The sequence below is a fragment of the Pongo pygmaeus genome, chromosome 2, assembly GCF_028885625.2.
Source record: "Pongo pygmaeus isolate AG05252 chromosome 2, NHGRI_mPonPyg2-v2.0_pri, whole genome shotgun sequence".
Lineage (NCBI taxonomy): Eukaryota > Metazoa > Chordata > Mammalia > Primates > Hominidae > Pongo > Pongo pygmaeus.
Genome location: NC_085930.1, coordinates 120719337 through 120741737, shown reverse-complemented (window position 1 = coordinate 120741737; position 22401 = coordinate 120719337). Strand labels below are relative to the sequence as shown.

Below are 22401 nucleotides of genomic sequence, written 5' to 3'. Positions count from 1 at the left end.
GCTGCCGTCATTATCTGCACAGTCCTGCTTCCCACATGGTTTCATGAATGATCCTTCTCTCAGAGAGGATCCCTCTGGCAATACTTTCAGATTTGGGGTTCGAGAAGTAAAACAGACTGTAGCACGCATGCCCAGGACACAGACTTCACTGGTCATGAAACCATCCTGGAAGACGAAGTATTTGCTGCTTATAAGAGTAGAAAACTCCCATTGATGAGTTCCATGAAAGTTCCTTTTGCAATAATTTAGATAAATGCTAAGAAAAGCTTTGTAAATACTGGCAAGGTTCTTTTCTCCTCCTTTATAAGTGCTACTTACATGACTGTGTCTCCTTTTTATCATCTGGCTGTCAAGAAATTCAGAGCTAAAGATCTTAAAAGTCAGCTCCAGCAACTAAATGGTCTCACAGCTTCTGCACCTCATGTTCTCTTTGGTCCACCGCCATGCCCCAACCCAACCTTGGTTTTCTTATCATCTTGCTTTTCCAGGTCTTATTTATCCATTATCATCATTGTATCATATACCCTAAAATAAACAGGTTTGTAAAAAATGCGTACACATAATTTGGTTAGGTTTTGAGAGAGCAAGAAAAGCACAATTGCGAGGCAGCTTAGAGTTCTAGTCACGGGCACGGCTGGCAAAGGCCCAACTGTCTACATGCAAATCTGAGCTCTGCCACTTCCTACCCATGGGACTCCACCTGTAAAGTGTACCTAACTCGATGGGTTATCATGAGGATTAACTGAGTCAATACATGACTAGAACTTTGCACAGATCTGGCATCTAGTAAGTGCTCAAAATGCTAGCAGCTAAGACTCTACTCAAGTTCTATGTTACTACCAATTAGGAAAAAAAAAAGGTGGGTGAAGGCTGGGGGTGGGTGAGACACACAAATGAAAAGGCTTGAAAAACCCATAGAAAAAGTTATGGCTAGGTTCAGAGGAACACTGATGTTTCTAGAGCAGGAGTCAATAAACTTTTTAAATAAAACACCAGGCTAGGCATGGTGGCTCATGCCTGTAATCCTAGTACTTTGGAAGGCTGAGGCGGGTGGATCACTTGAGGTCTGGAGTTTGAAACCAGCCTGGCCAACATGGTGAAACCCCATCTCTACTAAAAACACAAAAAAATTAGCCAGGCATGGTGGCAGGTGCCTGCAATCCCAGCTATTTGAGAGGCTGAGGTGCGAGAATTGCTTGAACCCGGGAGGCAGAGGTCGCCATGAGCAGAGATTGAGCCACTGGACTCCAGCCTGGGCGACAGAGAAAACAAACAAACAAACAAAAAACCACCAGAGAGTAAATATTTTAGGTGTTGCAGCCATAGAGGACTCCATCTCAACTACTCAACTCTGCCACTATAATACAAAAGCGGCCACAGACAATATATAAACAGTGTGGCGATTCCAATATACTTTTACTTATAAAAAAATGTAGGTGGCAGCCATAATTTGCAGGTCTTTGTTTTAGAGTAACTGTCTCCATTCTGTAAGCTCCTTAAGCACCAGAGACTTTTAAAGATGTTGATCTTCCAAACAGTCATAAATAGGCTTATTACCTCATAATGAATGCCCTGTTAATTGGATGAAGTTAAGTTGTGGGTGGAAGGCTGTCCACTCCTAATTATTTTCACCTTGGATATTATCAATGGCTTTAGTTTTTTCAGGTAGAAACTGAGATAAACATCCACATATGCAAACCATCATAGGTGGCACTGGCTCAGCTAATCCCCCCAAAAGAGAAACATCTGCATATCTGACTGAATCATGACGATGAATAAAGGCACAGACCTGGCTTCCTGTATCTGTAACACAACAGTGTTGAGGGCCCTAAATGTTCTCAGACAGGGATTTGAGCCTTCTGGTCTGACTCATTTTTACCCTGGCTGCAAACACGTAGCTCCTCCCTGGCCATCTCAAACTGTGAGCACCGAGAGAGAAAACCAGCATCAAGAATTGAGGAAAGCCACCATTTTCTACCCTTTGACATGAATTAAGACAGAGAAAGAAATCAGCTTTTACAGAAATCTTTATGTTTTTGAGACAGAGTCTCACTTTTTTGCCCAGGCTGGAGTGCAGTGAGTGGTGTGATCACGGCTTACCGCAGCCCCAACCTCCCAGGCTCAAGTGATCCTCCTGCCTCTGCCCCCTGAATGGCTGGGAACACAGGTGCATGGCAGCATACCCAGCTAATTTTTAAATTTTTTGTAGAGATGGAGTTTCACTATGTTGCCCAGGCTGGTCTTGAACTCCTGGGCTCAAGAGATCCTCCTGCCTCGGCCTCCCAAAGTGCTGGGATTACGGGCATTGAGCCATCAGCCTTGGCCCTTTTACAGAAATCTTTACATATAGAAATACTGTCTACAGGCCTGGCACAGTGGCTCACGGCTTTAATCCCAGCACTTTGGGAGGCTGAGGTGGGCGGATCACGAGGTCAAGAGATTCAGACCATCCTGACCAACAAAGTGAAACCTCATCTCTACTAAAAATACACAAAATTAGCTGGCGTGGTTGCCCGCACCTGTAGTCCCAGCTACTCGGGAGGCTGAGGCAGGAGGATCACTTGAACCCGGGAGGTGGAGGTTGCAGTGAGACGAGATCTCGTCACTGCACTCAGCCTGGTGACAGAGCGAGACTCTATCTTAAAAAACAAAAACAATAACAACAATGGAAAGAATTACTGTCTACAAATCCCCCAGTTCCTTCTTATCAAAGCAATCAGCTTCTATTCCATTCCAGAGCCGTTCGGTGGGTATGTGACGTGCACAAACGCATGATGTGCTCTCATGGCTACCAGGCAGAGGCATGGAGGGCCAGGAGACTAGACACACAGTGTGTCAGGGATGAAACTGCTCCCACATGTGCTTCACAAAAGGAGGGGCCAGTGACGGTTCTGAAAGTCCTACGGAAGCCAATATGTCAACTGGGACGGCTTCCAGACAGAGGGAACACGTATAGGAACTGTGCGTCAGAAGGTAAGTAGGACAAACATGAAAGATGATGAAAGAATTTTGAACGATATGAAAAAATGCTCATGACAAAGAATGAAGCAAAAAAAGCCACAGAAAATAGGTCACACAGAATGAACTTACTCTGTAAGAAAGAAGAAAAAAAAGGCATAAAAAATATTCAAGGAAACTCCCAAAATGTGAAGAGCTTTGCTATGGCTCCTGAGGTTTGAGTAACAATTATGTTTTTTCTGCTTTCTTATGTCTCTCTATACTTATTTATTTTGTAAACAAAGGGCAAAAATGATTAGGTGGGATTCAAGCATGTGCAGATGGGAACGGGAGAGGATGAGGATAAGGAGGACAGAGTCACCTGGCAGGACCCAGGGTCAAGTTAAAGTCATCTGAGGTTGCTAGGGATGGACACAAGAAGAAATATCACCACAACAGTCAACCTCATTCTCCTCTGCAGGATTAACACTTGATTATACTTTTCGTGGCATTTCCAAAACCAAAAGGGGCAGAAAAGTTGTGAGCAGAAATTCAAAGTGATTCAAGGAGAAGCAGACTGAAAAAAAGGGGGCATCAAAAGAGGGTTTGCACCTGAGACCAGAAGAAAGGAAGACTACACAGCCATGCAGAGCAAAGACGCACCCAAGTTTCAGACTTGATATCTTCATGTAGGAAAATGTGGTTCCTATTAGCTTAACCAGTACAGACTCAAGACGGTAAAAGATAGGGGCATGTGGGGCGACTCACACATCCCTCTGTGAGCAGCAACCTGGCCTCTCTCAAGAAGACATCTCCTCCCACCACAAAGCCTCAGAACGGATACCCTGGCCAGTGCAGCCCTCTCAGCACCTCTGTCCACCTACACCTGAAAGGCAAGGCAGTGCCCAGCTCCCACCCTACCATGATCCATCCCCACAAGCTGCCTATAGTACTGTTCATAAGAAGGAAGCCTGGCCCACACTCCCCTAGGGAGTGCCTCTTTGCATCCCTGGGATGTCCAGGATGCAGTCACTTTTACATAACTTTACTCCTTTCCATAAAAGCATCCTTGGTCATGGCAGGGCATGGTGGCTCATGCCTGTAATCCCAGCACTTTGGGAGGCTGAGGTGGGTAGATCACCTGAGGTCAGGAGTTTGAGACCAGCCTGGTCAACATGGTGAAACCCTGTCTCACTAAAAATACAAAAACATAGCCAGGCATCGTGGTGCACGCCTGTAATGCCAGCTACTTGGGAGGCTGACACAGGAGGGTCGCCTGAACCTGGGAGGCAGAGGTTGCAGTGAGCCGAGATCGTGCCACTGCATTCCAGCCTGGGCAACAGAGCGAGACTCTGCCTCAAAAAAACAAAAAAAAAAACCCAAAAACCTTTACTCTTTTCCATAAGAGCATCCTTGGTCACAGCCGGGCACAGTGGCTCATGCTTGTAATCCCAGCACTTTGGGAGGCCAAGGCGGGCAGATCACCTGAGGTCAGGAGTTTGAGACCGGCCTGGCCAACATGGCGAAACCCCGTCTCTACTAAAAATACAAAAATTAGCCAGGCATGGTGGCATGCGCCTGTAATCCCAGCTACATGGGAGGCTGAGGTGGGAGAGTTGCCTGAACTCAGGAGGCAGAGGTTGCAGTAAGCCGAGACTGCCCCACTGCACTCCAGCCTGGGCAACGGAATGAGACTCTCTCTCAAAAAAAAAAAAAAAAAAGAAAGAAAAAAAGAGTATCCTTGCCATCCTTGGTCAATGTCCAATGAACATGGTTTTATGTTTCACCTAAGTAATTTTACCAACACCAAAAACTGTTGAAGTTCAATGTACCCCACAGTATATTAGTCCTTGCAGAGCCAAGAACACATGGAAGAAGGAAAATGGGGCAGGAAGCAAGAGAGGAAACATAACAGCCCCAATTGACCACGTCTTTTTCCATTCCAGGGTTATCTGACTGCCAAGGCAGTGTCGATACCAAAGTGTTTCAGTCCACGCTGCATGCCTGCTGCCAGAAAACAATATTGCAGGAGAAACAGAGAGACAAACTCTGGGATCCACAGAATTAGGGCACTATCCTAATTCTGCCACCTGCTGGCTGGGTGACCTTGGCCAAGTCACTTAATCTTTTCAAACTTCCTCACTGAAAAGAGGGTGGTTGGAAGAATTGAATAGCATTTACAAGGCACCCAGCACAAAGTCTGCCACATAGCAGGCCTTCAAAAATGGCAATGCCTTCCCAAATGCAATTGAACTAAAAGCACTATCTGTGGCATTACCTCTTAAAGAAACAGACCTATGAGGCTCATGTCTGCATCACTTCTATCATTTATGTAATGTAGATGGATGGGAACCCCTCCCCCAATTCATCCATGCTCAACTCCAGGGTTACCTGCACTGTTATAACTGGCCCTCCATTCTGATAGAGGAGAGGCTTCATCTTGGGCAGAAGGACTCCCAACCACTTGTCCACAGCTGCCAGGTAATCTGGAAAACAAGAAAAGTTTAACACAAGCTTGTCCAACCCCAGCCTGCAAGCCACATGCAGCCCAGGATGGCTTTGAATGTGGCCCAACACAAATTCGTAAACTTTTTAAAAACATTCTGAGTTTTCTGGCTGGGTGCGGTGGCTCACGCCTGTAATCCCAGCACTTTGGGAGGCCGAGGCAGGCAGATCACCTGATGTCGGGAGTTCGAGACCAGGCTGACCAACATGGAGAAACCCCGTCTCTACTAAAAATGCAAAATTAGCCGGGCGTGGTGGCGCATGCCCATAATCCCAGCTACTTGGGAGGCTGAGGCAGGAGAATTGCTTGAACCCGGGAGGCGGAGGTTGCGGTGAGCCAACATCGCACCATTGCACTCCAGTCTGGGCAACAAGACTGAAACTCTGTCTCAAAAAAAAAAAAAAATTATGATTTAGTACAAAGAGACACCAGTGCAGCCTTATTACACCAGGGCTGGCAGCAGAGATCAGGATATACAGGACTCGACAAGTACCTTCTGAAGTAAAAGTCTCATAAAAGTTGTCCTGCATGTCGTTGTCTCCTCAGCTGAGCTCCTCAGGGGACGAGGACCAGTGTGCCTGTATCCATCTGCTATGGTTGGAATGTTTGTCCCTCTGAAACTCATGTTGAAATCGAATCCCCAATGTGGTAGTATTGAGAGGTGGGGCCTTTAAGAGTTGTTGGGTCATGAGGGCTCAGCCCTCATAAGTAGATCAATCCACTCATGGATTAATAGATTAATAGGTTAATGGATTCATGGGTCATCATGGGAATAGGACTGGTGGCTTTATAAGAAGAGGGAGAGAGATCTGAGCTAGGACACTCAGCCCCCTCACCATGTGATGCCCTGTGCCCCCTCAGGACTCTGCAGAGTCCCCACCAGCAAGAAGGCCCTCACCAGATATAGCCCCTCCATCTTGAACTTCTCGGCCTCCATAACTGTAGGAAATAAATGCTTTTCTTTATAAATTACTCAGTTTCAGGTATTCTGTTACAAGCAATAGAAAACGGACTAAGACCATCCTTGCCATAGGACACAAAGCCTGGAGCATAGAACATATCCAAGCAATGTTTGCTGAATGAAGAAAAGAGTGACTGAACAGTGTATCCTCTTCTCAGTCACAGGAAGGCGTTATTTCTGTATAAAATGAAGTTCTAATAAATTATATATTTATATTGTCAAATAGGAATAATAAAAGTACATGCCATATAAACCTGGCATAAAGATTAAATGAGTTACCACATGTGAAAACACCAATAATATGCTAAGTGTGCAAAACATGAAGGTACTAGAGTAAGACAAAGAAAAAAACTATCATTTACACATTGCTCTATAAAAGTGGCCCAAAAATAGAAGGCACTGCAGCTACCAAGCAATCCAATGACACCATCCCAGAAACTGTCATTTTGTTTTTATTTTATTTTATTTCTTTTTTGAGACAGAGTTTCGCTCTTGTTGCCCAGGCAGGAATGCAATGGCGCAATCTGGGCTCACTGCAACCTCTGCCTCTCAGCTTCAAGCAATTCTCCTGCCTCAGCCTCCCGAGTAGCTGGGATTACAGGCATGCACCACCACACCCAGCTAATTTTGTATTTTTAGTAGAGACAGGGTTTCTTCATGTTGGTCAGGCTGGTCTCGAACTCCTGACCTCAGGTGATCCACTCACCTCAGCCTCCCAAAGTGCTGGGATTACAGGCATGAGCCACTAGGGCCGACCTTATTTCTTTTTTTGAGACAAAGTCCCTCTCTGTTGCCCAGGATGGAGTGCAGTGGTACAATCATGGCTCACTGCAGTCTCAACCTCCCAGGCTCAAGCAGTCCTCCCACCTCAGCCTCCCGGACTACAGGCATGTTCCAGCATACCTGGCTAATTTTTAAATTTTTTATAGAGATAGGGTCTCGCTATGTTACCTGGGCTGGTATCAAACTCCTAGGCTCAAGTAATCCCTCCACTTTGGCCTCCCAAAGTGCTGCGATTACAGATGTGAGTCACCATGCCTGGCTTGTCATTTTGATTAGCTAGGTGCTATCATTGGCTGTGGAATATGCTAAGTAAATAGGAAGAGAAAGCATCGAAGTCAGTTGGTCAACCGCAAACAGGGCTCAATGCCAATTCAAAGAATTACCAGTTTATCAGTAAGATCTGGTTAAGTAGTTCAAAGCCTAATTTCCTAGAGGTTTAGTTTGTTGTTATGCACTGGTCAGTGATAAACACTCAGACTTTCACTAAACTTTCAAAAGTATTTGTGCAGAGGTACCCCATCCTTCAAAATACCTCCCCCTTTTGATATAACTTGTTGAAGCTTTTTTGTTTGTTTTGAGACGGAGTCACGCTCGGTCGCCCAGGCTATAGTGCATTGACACAATCTCGGTTCACTGCAACCTCCGCCTCCGGGGTTCAAGCAATCCTCCTGCCTCAGCCTCCTGAGTAGCTGGGATTACAGGCGCCCACCACCACGCCCAGCTAATTTTTTGTATTTTTAGTAGAGGTGAAGTTTTGCCATGTTGGCCAGCCTGGTCTTGAACTCCCAACCTCAGGTAATCCACCCGCCTCAGCCTCCCAAAGTGCTAGGATAACAGGCGTGAGCCACTGCACCTAGCCTGAAGCTTTTATAAATCTTCTCAAGACATCTGTAACAACCTACCTGGATCGGAAGAGCGGAGGAGAATAGACTCTTTCTCTAGCAGCCAAGCAGGTAATCCTCCCTAGTTCAGGGAAAACAAGCCATTATAATGTCCGTTCCGTGAAGGGTGCTCAGAGGAGACAGAAATTACTATTAGCAGTTATGAAAAAGAATAACAGCTTCAAGGGACAAGGCGTATTTGAGCTGGGCTTTTTGGTTTATAACTTGCAGAGAAATTAGAAATTGGAATGTAGGACAATTAAGATCACTCTGCATGAATGCAATGTTTTAAGGACCAAAGCCCTTTTCATAAAGATTTTTCAATTTAATTTCACAAATACCCTGTGAGGTAGATAGAGAAGACACTATTAACTGCTTCTTACAGATGAGCAAGCTGAGTTATGTGAGTGACCACCAAGAGGAGAGCCCATGCCCTGACCTTGGCCTGTTTCTCTCTGCCTGGGCACCTTGCCAAGGTAAAAGACACCTGTGCTGGGTACAGTCTCAGGCCCCATGCTCTCTGGAATGCAGGTCTGCTTTAATTCCCTTTGCCCCAGAGCTGCTGCCTGCCAGCTCACATACACCAGGTAGAGCCCAGTCTAGCCACACTCACCATTTCCCACTCTGCACAGATGTAGGGCCCGGGCCTCAGGATAACCAGCAGTCCCAGCTCATGAGCCAGCCGAAGAAAATATTCCACATCATGGTCCTCAGAAAACTGGTACTGTCCTGGCCAGGGCTCATGAAAGTTCCAGGGCACATACCTGCCAAGACACACACAGCCCCTTCCTGGATACTTAGCAGAGTCAAGAAGAAGGAAGGGTGGGGAAAGGGCCTCATTAGGACTATTGCTAACACATGGATAAGAGGGAGAAGGCACTTAGGAAGAAAAATTGTCCAAGGCTGGGCACAGTGGCTCAGGCCTCTAATCCCAGCACTCTGGGAAGCCACGGTGGGTGGACGGCTTGAGCCCAGGAGTTTGACACCAGCCTGGGCAACATGGTGAAACCCTGTCTCTACAAAAAACACAAAAAAATTAGCCAGGGTGCATGCCTGTGGTCCCAGTTACCCTGGAGGCTTGAGGTGGAGGTTTGCTTAAGCTCGGGAGGTTGAAGCTGCAGTGAGCTGTGATTGTGCCACTGCACTCCAGACTGGATGACAGAGTGAGACCCTGTGTCAAAATAAAGAAAGAAAAGAAAAGAAAAATTATCCAGAATTTGGATATAAGGCAAAAGGGTGACTGCATTTCCTTTCCATGTTATAATGGAGGACTGTCCAATGGGCACACTGAGGCTTCCTTCATTCTCCAGGGGAAAAATTTTGTTTGACTTACTATTTACTATTGATTAAGGGAAGAACTTTGAAGTTACAGATTAATTTGTAGATTATTGCCTGGGAGAGAAACAAATGATTGTCATACAGAGAAGACAACTCCAAAGGTTACTCTTTCATTCATTGCCCTTTATGATATTAACCAGTTTTATCTCTAAAGATAACTTTATTTGAACATGCCTTTCTTGACTGACTATAAACCTCCCTTACTCAAATTCTCCTTTGAATTAGCTTTACTATCTAGCTAGTTTCCTCGGTAATAAGTGAAATAAATTTTTAAAAACTTTTATTTTAGGTTCAGGGGTACATGTGCAGGTTTGTTATACAGGTAAATCGCATGTCATGGGGGTTTGGTGTACAGATTATTTAGTCACCCAGATAATCTGCCTAGTACACGAGATGTATTCACCCTCCTCCCACCCTCCACCCTCAAGTAGACCCCATTGTCTGTTGTTCCCTTCTTTGTGTCCATATGTACTCGATGTTTAGCTACCACTTATAAGTGAGAACATGTGGTATTTGGTTTTCCGTCCCTGTGTTTGCTCAGGATAATAGCCTCCAGCTGCATCCAGGTTGCTGTAAAGGACATGAGCTCATTCTTTTTTGTGATTGTGTAGTATTCCATGGTGTACATGTACCACATTTTCTTTATCCAGTTAAATAAATTTCTGACATATGTCTATTATATATTTGTTTGTAAGTCAGGTTTTTAGCTTTTTATATTTGGCATAAATAATTGAATTGAGGTGCTCTGTGGAAGGGGAAAGAGCTCAAAAATCCAGATATCCTACATAAATTTCTAAACTGTCTGTAGAGAAAGATATGGTGTAGAACCATAAACCGCAGGACACACAGACCTTCCCGTTTGGCAGCCTCTTGGGAGGGGCCTTGTTATGAATTTTTACAGCAGCTCCCCAAGCTAGTCAAACTTGATGGGGACACTTCTTAAAATCAACAACAACAACAGAAAACTCCAGAGTTATATCAGCACTAATTCCTATTACATAAAAATCATAGCTGGGCACAGTAGCTCTCTTCTGTAATCCCTGCACTCTGGGAGGCCAAAGCAGTAGGATTGCTTGAGGCCAGGAGTTGAAGACCACCATGGGAAACATAATGAGACCTCATCTCTAAAAACAAAGCAAAACAAAAAAATTAGCTGGTGTGGTAGCAGTGCCTGTAATCCCAACTACTCAGGAGGCTGAGGTTGGAGGATCACCTGAGCCCACTTTAAGGTTTCAGTGAACTATGATTGAGCCACTACATTCCAGCTAGGTGACAGAGCAAGACCCCAGCTCTAAAAAGTTGTTTTAATAAATAAAAATAAAAATTATATATGCCCATGTAAGGCTTAGGAAAAATAAGAATATTTTGCTGAAAAGTAGTAAGAGACATATTTATTTTTTGAAGAAATAATTTTTAGTACGTGTAGGAAAAACTCCAACCCCTAGATCCTCTGACAAAAGATTTTGTCAGGAATCATGGGGCAGGAGGTAAAATGACAAAACCTTCTACCAGCTCCTCTGTCTACCTACAGACAGCATGGGATACAAAGTTAAATATGGAGCCATCCATTACCATCACAATGCTCTCTTTGAAGACCCTGGGTTGTGTCATTTTGCGTGTGTGTGATCCCATGATTTCAGGGTTCCCTGGAACAGTCTTGGTCTTCCAGAACTCACTGTTGGAATTATAAACAGGTGAACTTGGGTTCACTCTGCCAGTGGCCTTAGAACCAGAATAATGAGTGAGTTCTCCCTCACTATCTATCTTCGGAATCTGCCTCTGGGTTTTCTCACTCTTTATCTTTGAAAAGTTATCAGCAATCCACATCGGCACTGCAAAAGCCAGAGCAGCCAGCCACACCAACTTTCTTCCCTGTTAGTTAGTTACTTTGCAGTAGCAGAAGAGATTCAAAGAGGTAGCTATTGGAATAATTCTATACCCTGAAGTTATACAATTACTGCAGCAGAACCACAAAGCCAAACGGTTTCAGAAATCTACCTAAGCACAAGGCTTGTTCTGTTATTGGGGCTCAGAAAACAATACCCCAAAGTATGGCACCTCGGCATGCTAAGTACTTTGAACTAAAGGAGATTGGAAGGCCTTAGGAGCAAATCTTCTTTCTCTGACCTTCTACTGCTCTGCTGTCGCCCACCCTTCCTTCTCCCCTGAAGCAAGTCAAACCAGAATTCATCTTCCCCAGTGTGGGTCATAGAAATTAGAACCCCTCTCTCCCAAAGCAAGCCAGAAAACCTAGAAAGGTCACCTCTCCCTTCTCCCTTCTAGACCCTCATTGCAGAGGGGTCCTGCTCCATATCCAGAAGGAAGGAATGCCACCCAGAAAGGCCAAGAAGAATCTGTTGAGGCAGGCCTTGAGGGTTTCCCACGTCAGTCTACTACCATTAGGTCAGAACCTTTCATGGAATCTAAGTGTAAAAAGTTTTCCTTGGGTCTTCTTTTCTGAAGACTCTCATGTCAGATAAAACTTACATATCTGTTATGCTTTTCTCCTGTTAACCTAGCTTTTGGTATGACTACAGCCATACCTGTGCTACAGCTGCCTGCATGCCTTCCCTTCCCTTCAAATACTAGCTGAACCTCTGACCAAAGATATGGCCTTGGGCAAATTTCAGTTTCACCAGCTATAAACAGGAACAATAATACCTATCTCGAGGAAATGGAATCATTAGTATAAAGTGCCCTGTATCTGGTAAGTGCTCAATCATTGTTACTTCTGTTTGCTTCCCCCATCCTTTGCCTTTTTAAGCTATTTATTTAATGATTTCTGATGATTAAAATTGAAGATTGGAAGAAGTAGTTAATTATTTGAAAAAGGGCCAGTCCGGCTCATGACAAGCCCCTCCCAGAACATCACACTGGACCGTTTCCCATTTCTGAGCAATAAAATAGCCACCCTGAGAAATACAGTTGTATCCTCTCTCCAGAGTGGGTGTTCAGGCCTAGGTGAGAGCCACATGCCCTCCTACTTACGTCTGGATGGCATTCAGCCCAGCCATCTTCATCTTCAGCAGCCGGTCCTTCCAGTAGAAGCGGGGCACGCGGGAGTAGTGAATGCTTCCTGAGATGTAGCGAAATGGCTGGCCATCCTTGAGGAAGCAGTCCCGGCTATAGTCAATTTCAAACATCCTCTGGGTGGCATTCTACAGAGCAAGGATGGGGTCACATGAGAACTTCCACCTTCCGCATTTCAGAAGCCGATCCTTTGACAGTAGCAAGTGGCTCTCTGCCTATTTAATTTGTATAATGTGCTGATGGACTTAACACTTGTTTTCTGAGCTATCATACAAACCATTGCTAAGCCAGGTCCACCAGGGGTACTCAGGTAAGAGAAATCATCGAAGAGGATCCACATGCAGGATTCCATAAGGCTTAGCTTCTAGAGGCCAGCACTGAGCTGACAATCAGTGGCTGAGATGATATTCCACTGTGCTGTTCATGGGGTGGGAAACATCACACACACACACACACACACACACACACACACACACACACACACACACACACACACACGCATGCAAACACGCCATTGTTGCTGTGACCTGCCTGAGCACTGGATACACCTCAACAGTAATGTCACTGGGATAACCAAGACCCATTAAGAAAATTCTAAGTGTAAAATACAGGGCAAAAAGCAATGGATTAAAACTCCAGAGCCCAATGCCCCATCCTAGGTATTGCTCTGAATCCCAGAGTGACCTGGGTAAGTCCCATCTCTAACCCTACCTCTCTTCATCCATAACTATCCAGGGTATTGGACTAAAAGAACTTTAAGGCAATATTTTTAAAATTGTGGGCCGTGACCTGATTTGTGAATAATAAACTCATTTTTGGTGGCAATAAGCATCTTTTAAAAATGAAAGAATTGTCCAGGCATGATGGCTCACGCCTGTAATCCCAGAACTTTGGGAGGCCGAGGCAGGTGGATCACCTGAGGTCAGGAATTCAAGACCAGCCTGGCCAACATGGTGAAACCCCATCTCTACCAAAAATACAAAAATTAGCTGGGCATGGCGGTGCACGTCTGTAATCCCAGCTACTTGGGAGGCTGAGACACGAGAATCGCTTGAACCCGGGAAGTGGAGGTTGCAGTGAGCTGAGATCACACCACTGCACTCCAGCCTGGGTGACAGAGTGAGACTCTGTCTCAAAAAAATAATAAAATAAATAAAAATAAAAATCAAAGAATAGCAGGCACCGTTGCTTATGCCTGTAATCCTAGCACTTTGGGAGGCCAAGGCTGGAGGATCGCTTGAGCTAAGGAGTTCAAGACCAGCCTAGGCAATCCAGCGAGGCCTCGTCTCTACAAAAAAACAAACAACAACAAAAAAAATTAAGCAGGCATGGTGGCACACGCCTATGGTCCCAGCTACTTGGGAGGCTAAGGTGGGAGGATTGCTTGAGCCCAGAAGGTTGAGAGTGCAGTGAACCGTGTTCATGCCACTGCACTGCAGCCTGGGTGACAGAGCAAGACACTGTCTCAAAAAAAAAAAAAAAAAAAAAAGGCAAGAAAGAAAATAGAGGCTGGGTGCGGTGGCTCACACCTGTAATCCCTGCACTTTGGGAGGTTGAGGCGGGTGGATCATGAGGTCAGGAGATCAAGACCATCCTGGCCAACATGGTGAAACCCCGTCTCTACCAAAAATAAAAAAAAAATAGCTACTCGGGAGGTTGGGGCAGGAGAATCACTGGAACCGGAGAGGCGGAGGTTGCAGTGAGCTGAGATCATGCCACTGTACTCCAGCCCGGTGACAGAGCGAGACTCCATCAAAAGAAAGAATGAGAATGAAAGAAGGAAGGAAGGAAGGAAGGAAGGAAGAAAGAAAGAGAGAGAAAGAAAGAAATAAAGAAAAGGGTATATTACACATAGTAAAGTATTACTTTATAAAACTTTTGTTATATATACATATGTGGAGTTGTATATGTATGCATGTATATTTGGTTGCAATGTAAGACTTATTTCTATCAAGCACGATTTTAAGAAACACTGTTTTGGGGTCACTTCAGGAGCTAAAATGTTAGGATTTTGAAAGGCAAGACCTCAACGGGTGGTGGGGGTGGGGGTTCGACTGTTAAGCCGAGTGGAACACTGCCCTCTGGTGGATAAGGCAGCAACAGGCCACAGGTGCCAACAGAACCAGGGTTTTAAGAAGCCATCTAACTAGTGCTCTCCATTATGGGTTAGATTCCTTGTGCATCTTTAGGCTTTCAAAGGTCACAATACTAGCTTTAGTCACAGTAGCATCATAGTCCATGGTGGCTTTGGGGGTTGCCCTTGAAGCTGTATTTGGAAGCAACTGTGGCAGCATGAGTCCTAGATCACACATGCCTGAAATCCAACTGGGGAGCTGAAGTTAAACAACTCGGAGAAGAATTCACAGGGGCAAATGGAGAGCTTTACTGTATGTGAATTACATCTCAATAAAGCTAAATAAACACAAACAACTAAGAATCATTTTTAAAAGGGCAAGTGTCAATTTAACATCACTTTATTCTTCTAGTAAATAAGGCTTTAATTTCTGTTCAAAGGAAAAGTCTCCTAAACTCACAAAAATAGAAAAATTATTTCTTACACCAGGTGTCTCAATGGATGCTCTTGAAAACATTCTCATAGTATATACATGGCTAAGTGTCAAATAAGTGTTCCTCACAAGTTTCCTAAGTTCAAAGGTGGCCCATGAGGTGGGAACATTCATTAGACAGGTAGAAAGGAGGCCAAGCAACTTCTGGCAGAATTCGGAAAAGGGTAGAGCTGTTTGAAATCCACCTGTCTAAGTGAGAGAGTTCAGAGGAGCAGGAGATAAGGCTGGGAAAAGATGATGGTGGGAGACAATGGAATCTGGCCTTTGTCCCATACATGGTGGGACACCGTCTCTACCCTCCAATGACCTCAAAGTCTAGTCTAAATATCTCCCTACCATCCATTTACAAATATAGTATCACCAAGCACCTCTTATGTGCTGAGTAATCACAGACAAGAACCACACAGATGTGGCCACCACCCATATGGAGCTTCCATCTAGCCTGGAAGAAACCCAAGTGTTAACACAGTGAGGTTGAGGCAGTAAAGTAAGGGTTAGAGCAGAATGCTGTAGCAGAAATAAATGGCAGGGAACCCAGGCATGGCGGGGTTGAGGGGAGGGGCAAGGGCAAGTTTCTCAAAGGAAGAAACACCCCAAACTGTGTTTCTCAATCTTGGCTGCACAGCAAAATCATCTATGCAAGCTTTTAAAAATAGCAAAGTTCTTTGGGAGGCCGAGGCAGGTGGATCATGAGGTCAGGAGATCGAGACCATACTGACTAACACAGTGAAACCCCATTTCTACTAAAAATACAAAACAAAAATTAGCCGGGCGTGGTGGCGGGTGCCTGTAGTCCCAACTACACGGGAAGCTGAGGCAGGAGAATGGTGTGAACCTGGGAGGCAGAGCTTGCAGTGAGCCGAGATTGCGCCACTGCACTCCATCCTGGGCGACAGTGTGAGATTCTGTCTCAAAAAAAAAAAGAACAAAAAAATAGCAAAGTTGACCTCACCCCCAGACATTCATGTTTTAATCGGTCTTGGGAGGAACCCAGACATTGGAATTTCTTAAAGCTGCCTAGATGATGTAATGTGCAGCCAAGGTTGAGAACCACTGGCCTGAGCCAAGGCCTAGGATGAAGCGAAGTTAGCCATGGGGGAAGCTGACACAGATGGAGAAAACTGCATGTGAGGCCTGGGGGAGGGAGAGCAGGACTACAGGCCAGGAGCCACAGAGCCTCAATACAGTTGAAACATGGCAGCTGCTGAGGCAGAGGAGGAGGCCAGGGCCAGATCGAATGAGCCCTGAAGTCCAGATTCAAGGGCCCGGATTTTATGCTGAGAGCCATGGAGAACAACTGAAATGAAAGAATGATAGGACCAGATATGTGTTTTCAAATGTTTGGCTTTTTCCTGAACGGGCAAAAAAGGCAGAAGAGATGTGGCTGTGGCCCACGGTGGTGACAATGAGGTGGGCAGGAGGCAGAAGGAGGACATTCCAGGATGGTGGCCAGTTAGATGTCAGGCACAGGCGCGAACCTAAAGAGGCTCCTACTGTTCTTGGGGAGAAATCTGAGTGTCAAAATGAGAGACAGAGAGAGCGAGCATGTGAGAGACTTAAGAGATATATCAATTAAAAAAATATGACTACGTGTATATTAACACCTATCAGTTCATCATCATATACAGGGAGAAAAAATTCATTGGTCACTTTTGGAGACTGCTAGAGTACCAACTCATTACTCTGAAAAGTGATAAATACAGAGAAAGAGTCAAGCTGTTTACTTCCCCTTCACATAAAAACTGTATTTCAGGGTTACCAAAACATTGACAATGGAAAATTCTCCACTGGATCCCAGTTAATTAAATACAGAAGGGCCCGGACACAATGGCTCTTGCCTGTAATCCCAGCAATTTGGGAGGCCGAGGCAGGAGAACTGCGAGAGCCCAGGAGTTCAAGACCAGTCTGGGGAACATGGCAAGACCATGTCTCTATAAAAAAAAAAAAATTAAAATTAGTGTCTCCCTCATCCACTGCTGCCGCCTCCTTCTTCTCCCACTCCTGTTGCTGCTTGCATGCTCATTTGGTGCAGTCTTGGTACCTCTTTTGTGAAGCGGCAGCTGAGACTCAGGTGCTTGCCGTGGCAGACGAAAAGCCCAAGGAAGGAATCAAGACTGAGAACAATGATCATATTAATTTGAAGGTGGCAAGGCAGGAGGGTTCTGTGGTGCAGTTTAGGATTAAGAGGCATACACCACTTAGTAAACTAATGAAAGCCTGTTGTGAACGTTAGGGATGGTCAGTGAGACAGATCAGACTCCAATTTGACAGGCAACCAATCAATGAAAGAGACACACCTGCTCAGTTGGAAATGGAGGATGAAGATACAACCGATGTGTTCCAACAGCAGACAGGGGGTGTCTACTAAAAAGGGAACCTCCCACTTCACTCCAGAACTCTGTTCTTTATAGACCAAGACTACATTCTCAATTAGAAAACTGCAATTTGGTTCCACCACATCGTGACTACTACAGTATAGTTTTCTCTATTCTTTCATTTCCCCCCTTCCCCATTCCTTTATTGTACATAAAGTAACTGGTAAATGTGCACAAGTATATTGCTTTTTTTTTTTTTTAACTAAACAGCCAATGGTATGTTTTGACTGATATCAAGTGGAGATGAGATGGGGAAAAATACCGATTCGTAAAAATACCCCCTTTTCTTCATTAGTGGCATGCTCATTCAGCTCTTTATATTTCAGTAAGTTATTTTGCTGTTTTAACAAAAAAACAACAACATAAAAATCCTTGCATACTTTATTCAATTGTAGAATGTTAATGTTTTTCATTTAGCATTGTAAAACCAAGGACAATTTTATAACTTTGTTGTACATAGCTGTTAAATGTAGGGCAATTTGTCTTTAAGTAGGGATAAATTAGTCTAAAAAAAAAAGGAATCCTAGATAGTTTTTCCTTCAAGTCAAGAAGCTTGTTGTTTAAACTTCTTGTTTAAAATAAATAAACAAACAAAATTAGCCAGGTGTGGTGGCAGGCACCGGTAGTCTTAGCTACTCAGGAGGCTGAGGCAGGAAGATTGCTCAAGCCCACGAGGTCAAGGCGATGGTGAGATGTGATTGTGCCACTGCAGTCCAGCCTGGGTGACAGACAGAGACCCTGTCTCGAAATAACAATAAATGCAGAAGGAATAAAAGCATCTGAAAAACACCTTTTCCCCAACACTTAGTGAAATGGATTTAAGCTATAATCATCAATAGATGCTAAAACCATTAGAAACACTGATGGAAACTGTGTGAAGGACTGGGCATATATTTTGTGCTCCATCTGCTCAATTTCAGCCTCAATAAAAGTGGAATAGCCAGACATTATGTCTCTCATGCTATGATTTAACACGAAGTACAGTCTCATCTAGAAAGTAGTCCTCATTATTGAATCAAAATCACAATTGAACCCGAATCTAATACCATAAGGAAGCAATAAGCCAAATCCAAAATGTGGGACATTTTAAAAGTCCAATGATTCAGTTGTTCCAACAAATCAATGGTATTAAAAGAAAGAAAGGGAGTATTATTTGGAAACGAAAGAACTTCAGAGGAATAATGGCCTAATGATTGCATTAGATCATTATACGTGATATGATATGTGTAATAAGGTATGATACGATATTCGTAATATGAAATGATACGATATTCATTAGGTCAGTGTGAACCTGGTTTGGATCCTAATTCTTATTACTTTTTATTTATTATTATGATTTTTTAAGATTTTTTGGATACAGGGTCTTGCTCCGTCACCCAGGCTGGAGTGCAATGGCTCAATCATGTCTCACGGCAGTCTTGAATTCCTGGGTTCAAGCGATTCTCCTGCCTCAGCAAACTATGGCATATGTATATGATGGACTACTATTCAGCAATAAACAAGAACAAACTACTGGTATTTGTAATAATGTAGATAAATCTCAAAAATGTTGAGAGAAAGAAGCCTTACACAATTGGGTTCACACTGCATGAACCTATTTATATGAAGTCCTGGGAAAGGCAAATCTAATCTATGGTGGAAGAAAAAATCAGAATAGTTAACTCTGGCAGAGTGGAGGTAGGTATTGCCTGGCAAGGGGCATGAGGTAACTTTCTGGGGTAATGGTAATATTCCATAGCTAGATAAGGGTTTTGGATTATGCAGGTGTAGGCATTTGTTAAAACTCATCAAATGGTACGTTTAAGATATGTGCATTTCATTGTATGTAAATTTTACCTTGGGGGAAAAAGGGGCTACTAATAAACACTGACTGCTAGTTAATGATATGCCTACTGAAGTATGTATTTTAGCGAGAGGAGGGTATTGATATCTGCAACTTATTTTGAAATGCATCCAAAAAATAAGATGAATCGATAAACAGATGGAGGGATGGACTGATAGTAATATGTTAATAGTATAATCTTTCAACTCTCTCTGAAAAATTTTCCTAGCAAAATGTTGACACAAATAAAAATGCAGACTGATAAAATGAATTATGGTTTATATTGTATGTGTATTGTACATGCATGTTTGTATATATACAAATACACATACACGATCAAACGTTATGCAGCTCTGGAGAGTATGCAGCCCTTGCCATTGTGAAATGATCTCCGATGGATATCCCAGCACTTTGGGAGGGACATAGGGTGAAAAGAGAAGGCAGAGGAGGAGAATTTTTTGTTTTTGAGTCAGGGTCTTTCTTGCTCAGTTGCTCTGGCTGGAGTGCAGCAGCATGATCATGGCCTCAAGCGATCCTCCCACCTCATGATCGCGAAGTTCTGGGATTACTGGCGTGAGCCACTGTGCCCAGCCTGAAAAGTGTTTTTTTGGTTGTTGTTTTTTTTTTGTTTGTTTTTTGAGATGGAGTTTCACTCTTGTGGCCCAGGCTGGAGTGCAATGGCACAGTCTCAGCTCACTGCAACCTCCGCCTCCCCGGTTCAAGCAATTCTCCTGCCTCAGCCTCCTGCCCCCACACCCAGCTAATTTTTGTATTTTTAGTAGAGACGGGGTTTCACCACATTGGCCAGGCTGGTCTCGAGCTCCTGACCTCAGGTAATCCGCCGCCTCGGCTTCCCAAAGTGCTGGGATTACAGACGTGAGCCACCGCGCCTGGCCTTTAAAAGTTTTTAAAAACATGCCTACATCAGCTGTAGCTCTGTGAATGGTCTTGTGCAAGCTCAGTATGCTTTGTGCTGATTGTCTCAACTCACACTCAGATCTCATGTCTTTTTGCCTTCCTGCCCCAACACTGGGGGAACGGGTTCAGCCCAGAAGTCCAGGAGCACCAGGTAGTCCATGCCCCTGAGGGCAACCTTCAGCCAATGAGGGACAAAGAGGGTGGAGAACTGCATTCTCTTGTCTTTTAGGCAAATAATTCTGGAGACACTTTGTGCACTTTTCAGGAGACCTCAGAAGAATCATGTCCCGGTTCCCAGAGTGATAACTACAATATGCATTTTGACCCAGGCTGTCCCTTCTTTCCACCTGTCCCTTGCTCCTATGCTCTTGGATCACTTCTCAAACCACTTGCACCCAATGTTCTGCTTCTAGAGGGACCCAAAGTATGACCTTGGTACCAGGAGTGGCCTCAACAGCAGATCATCAGGATGTGAGTCTGCACCTTGTTGTCTCATGAATGTCAAATAGCAAGAACATTATAGCTGGTGCTAAGTGGGGTGGTAATGCCTCAAAGACAAATACCAAGGCCCTCAACTATGTGGGACCGGGAGGAGGCATGGAGAGAAGGGGAGCAGTCGGTATCTGCACTGGCTCCACCCATGGAGTGGGGCAGAGGTGGGGGTTACTGGTCATTTAAAGGAGTGTGAGGTTAGCTGGCTTTTATTAACAGATTTGGAAGTTTTGAAGACAGTGACTGTTTGATGGGCTCAGGTGAGCCATCCACCCAGGGCATCCTACGAATGTCAGAGGCTTCTGTGGCAATGTTTAAAGAGACTCACATCTCAGGCCAGAAAAGTAAGACCTAACCATGGGGGTCACTGGGAATGGATCTAGAGGGGGAAAATCCCAGGCCAGATATGGGGAAGTTACTGGTAGGGTGTATTCTCCCATGACATATATTCTATTGGTAAGAGCCCAGTCCCTATGCTGTTGGGAGGATCCTTGGAACCTAGACATGACGCTGGTCTACAGGAAATGAGATGAGGATGCCAGGACTGCCTTGGCATCCTGAGAAAGGTATGGAATGGCTCAAGAGGTGGGAATGTAAAAAGGGTGACCAGAGACCCCACTACCTGGCTCTATTCCCCAGGAGAGCCCAGAGAACTCTCCCTTCAGGAAGGCACTGGTGAAGAGGGCCCTGGCATACTTGGGAAGCCCCTCTCCCCCTCAAGCGGGGCCATCCTCCGCAGGCAAGAATGACAGACGATGCTGCCATGGGAAGGGGCGCCCTAGTGTAGCTGGGGATGATGAGGTTCTGGCATAACCAACATGGGACCGCTTAACCATCAGAAGCAGGAAGGCACAATTACCACAACCAGCAAGGTCACAGTGGCAACCAGCGTGTGCTGACCTGTGGACCAGGAGTGACCTTACGCAGTGGCTCATAAGCCACACATTTCTGTGGGGTGAGATGGCCAGGCAATCAGCAAGAGTACTGCTTGACATGTTTAAAAACTTGTGAGCAAAATGCTGATGTCAACAACTGCATGGAAAAGTGAGATTCCTTCATCCAATTCCCAGCATGGAAAAGTGAGATTCCTTCATCCAATTCCCAGCTTTGAGCCAGTTCTCCAACATACAGTCAACAAAATTTGACTGAAGGAAAGGTTGGGTGGATCCCCTTGAGGAAGCACCCTGCAATACCACCCCAAGTCCACACAGTAAATATTCCTCCAATCCTTCCCAACAAGACTCAGGGTAACTGTGTCCTAAGAAAAGGGGTACCCTAAGGCCACCACCTTCTGAGGACTATTGGATACAGTCTGAACTGACGTGGTAGCAACAGGGAACCTGAAATGCCATCACTCTCCCTTATCACTCTTAGGGAGGCCAGGGATAAAGGGAGCCTTGGCCCCAGTCCTTTTCACAGAGAGTCCAACATATCAGAGGATCCGTCACACAGTTATTTCCCTGGCTCTGAGTTCAAAGTGGGATGGTTTTACATAATGGCCTGCAGAACCCTCATCATGAGTAGGAGTCATCATGGATCAAGTGGAAGCTCTGGAACTGCCCACTCCCCACTCCCACTCAAGATAAATCTGAAGCAAGACCACAATCCTCTGGGAATTGTAGCTATTAGTGCCCCCTCCACAAAGACTTAAAGATCATTTCCATCATGTTCATCCAAATCACCCATGAGCCTCTGCCAGAAAAAACAGATCACGGTACACGATAGTGGCCACTTAATTAACCAAGTAGTAGCTCCAACAGCAGCTACCACGTGGGTGTGGTATTACCACTG

At 44.8% G+C, this 22401-nt stretch overlaps 1 protein-coding gene and 1 pseudogene across 4 annotated transcripts in view; one reads left to right on the top strand and one right to left on the bottom strand.

The window, feature by feature from the left end:
- GLB1 (galactosidase beta 1) overlaps positions 1 to 22401 on the bottom strand; it is a 108478-nt gene that overhangs the window by 70898 nt on the left and 15179 nt on the right. For 3 of the 4 annotated variants that reach the window (XM_054483789.2, XM_054483791.2, XM_054483790.2), the window contains exons 2-5: positions 12395 to 12564; positions 8682 to 8832; positions 8090 to 8150; positions 5329 to 5423 (exon numbers count right to left, since the gene is read on the bottom strand). In XM_054483789.2, the coding sequence (XP_054339764.1) occupies positions 5329 to 5423; positions 8090 to 8150; positions 8682 to 8832; positions 12395 to 12564 (477 nt within the window). The remainder of the gene's footprint in view (positions 1 to 5328; positions 5424 to 8089; positions 8151 to 8681; positions 8833 to 12394; positions 12565 to 22401) is intronic. The other variant, XM_054483792.2, reaches the window with a different exon arrangement.
- On the top strand, positions 16527 to 17371 carry LOC129034168 (small ubiquitin-related modifier 2-like; annotated as a pseudogene).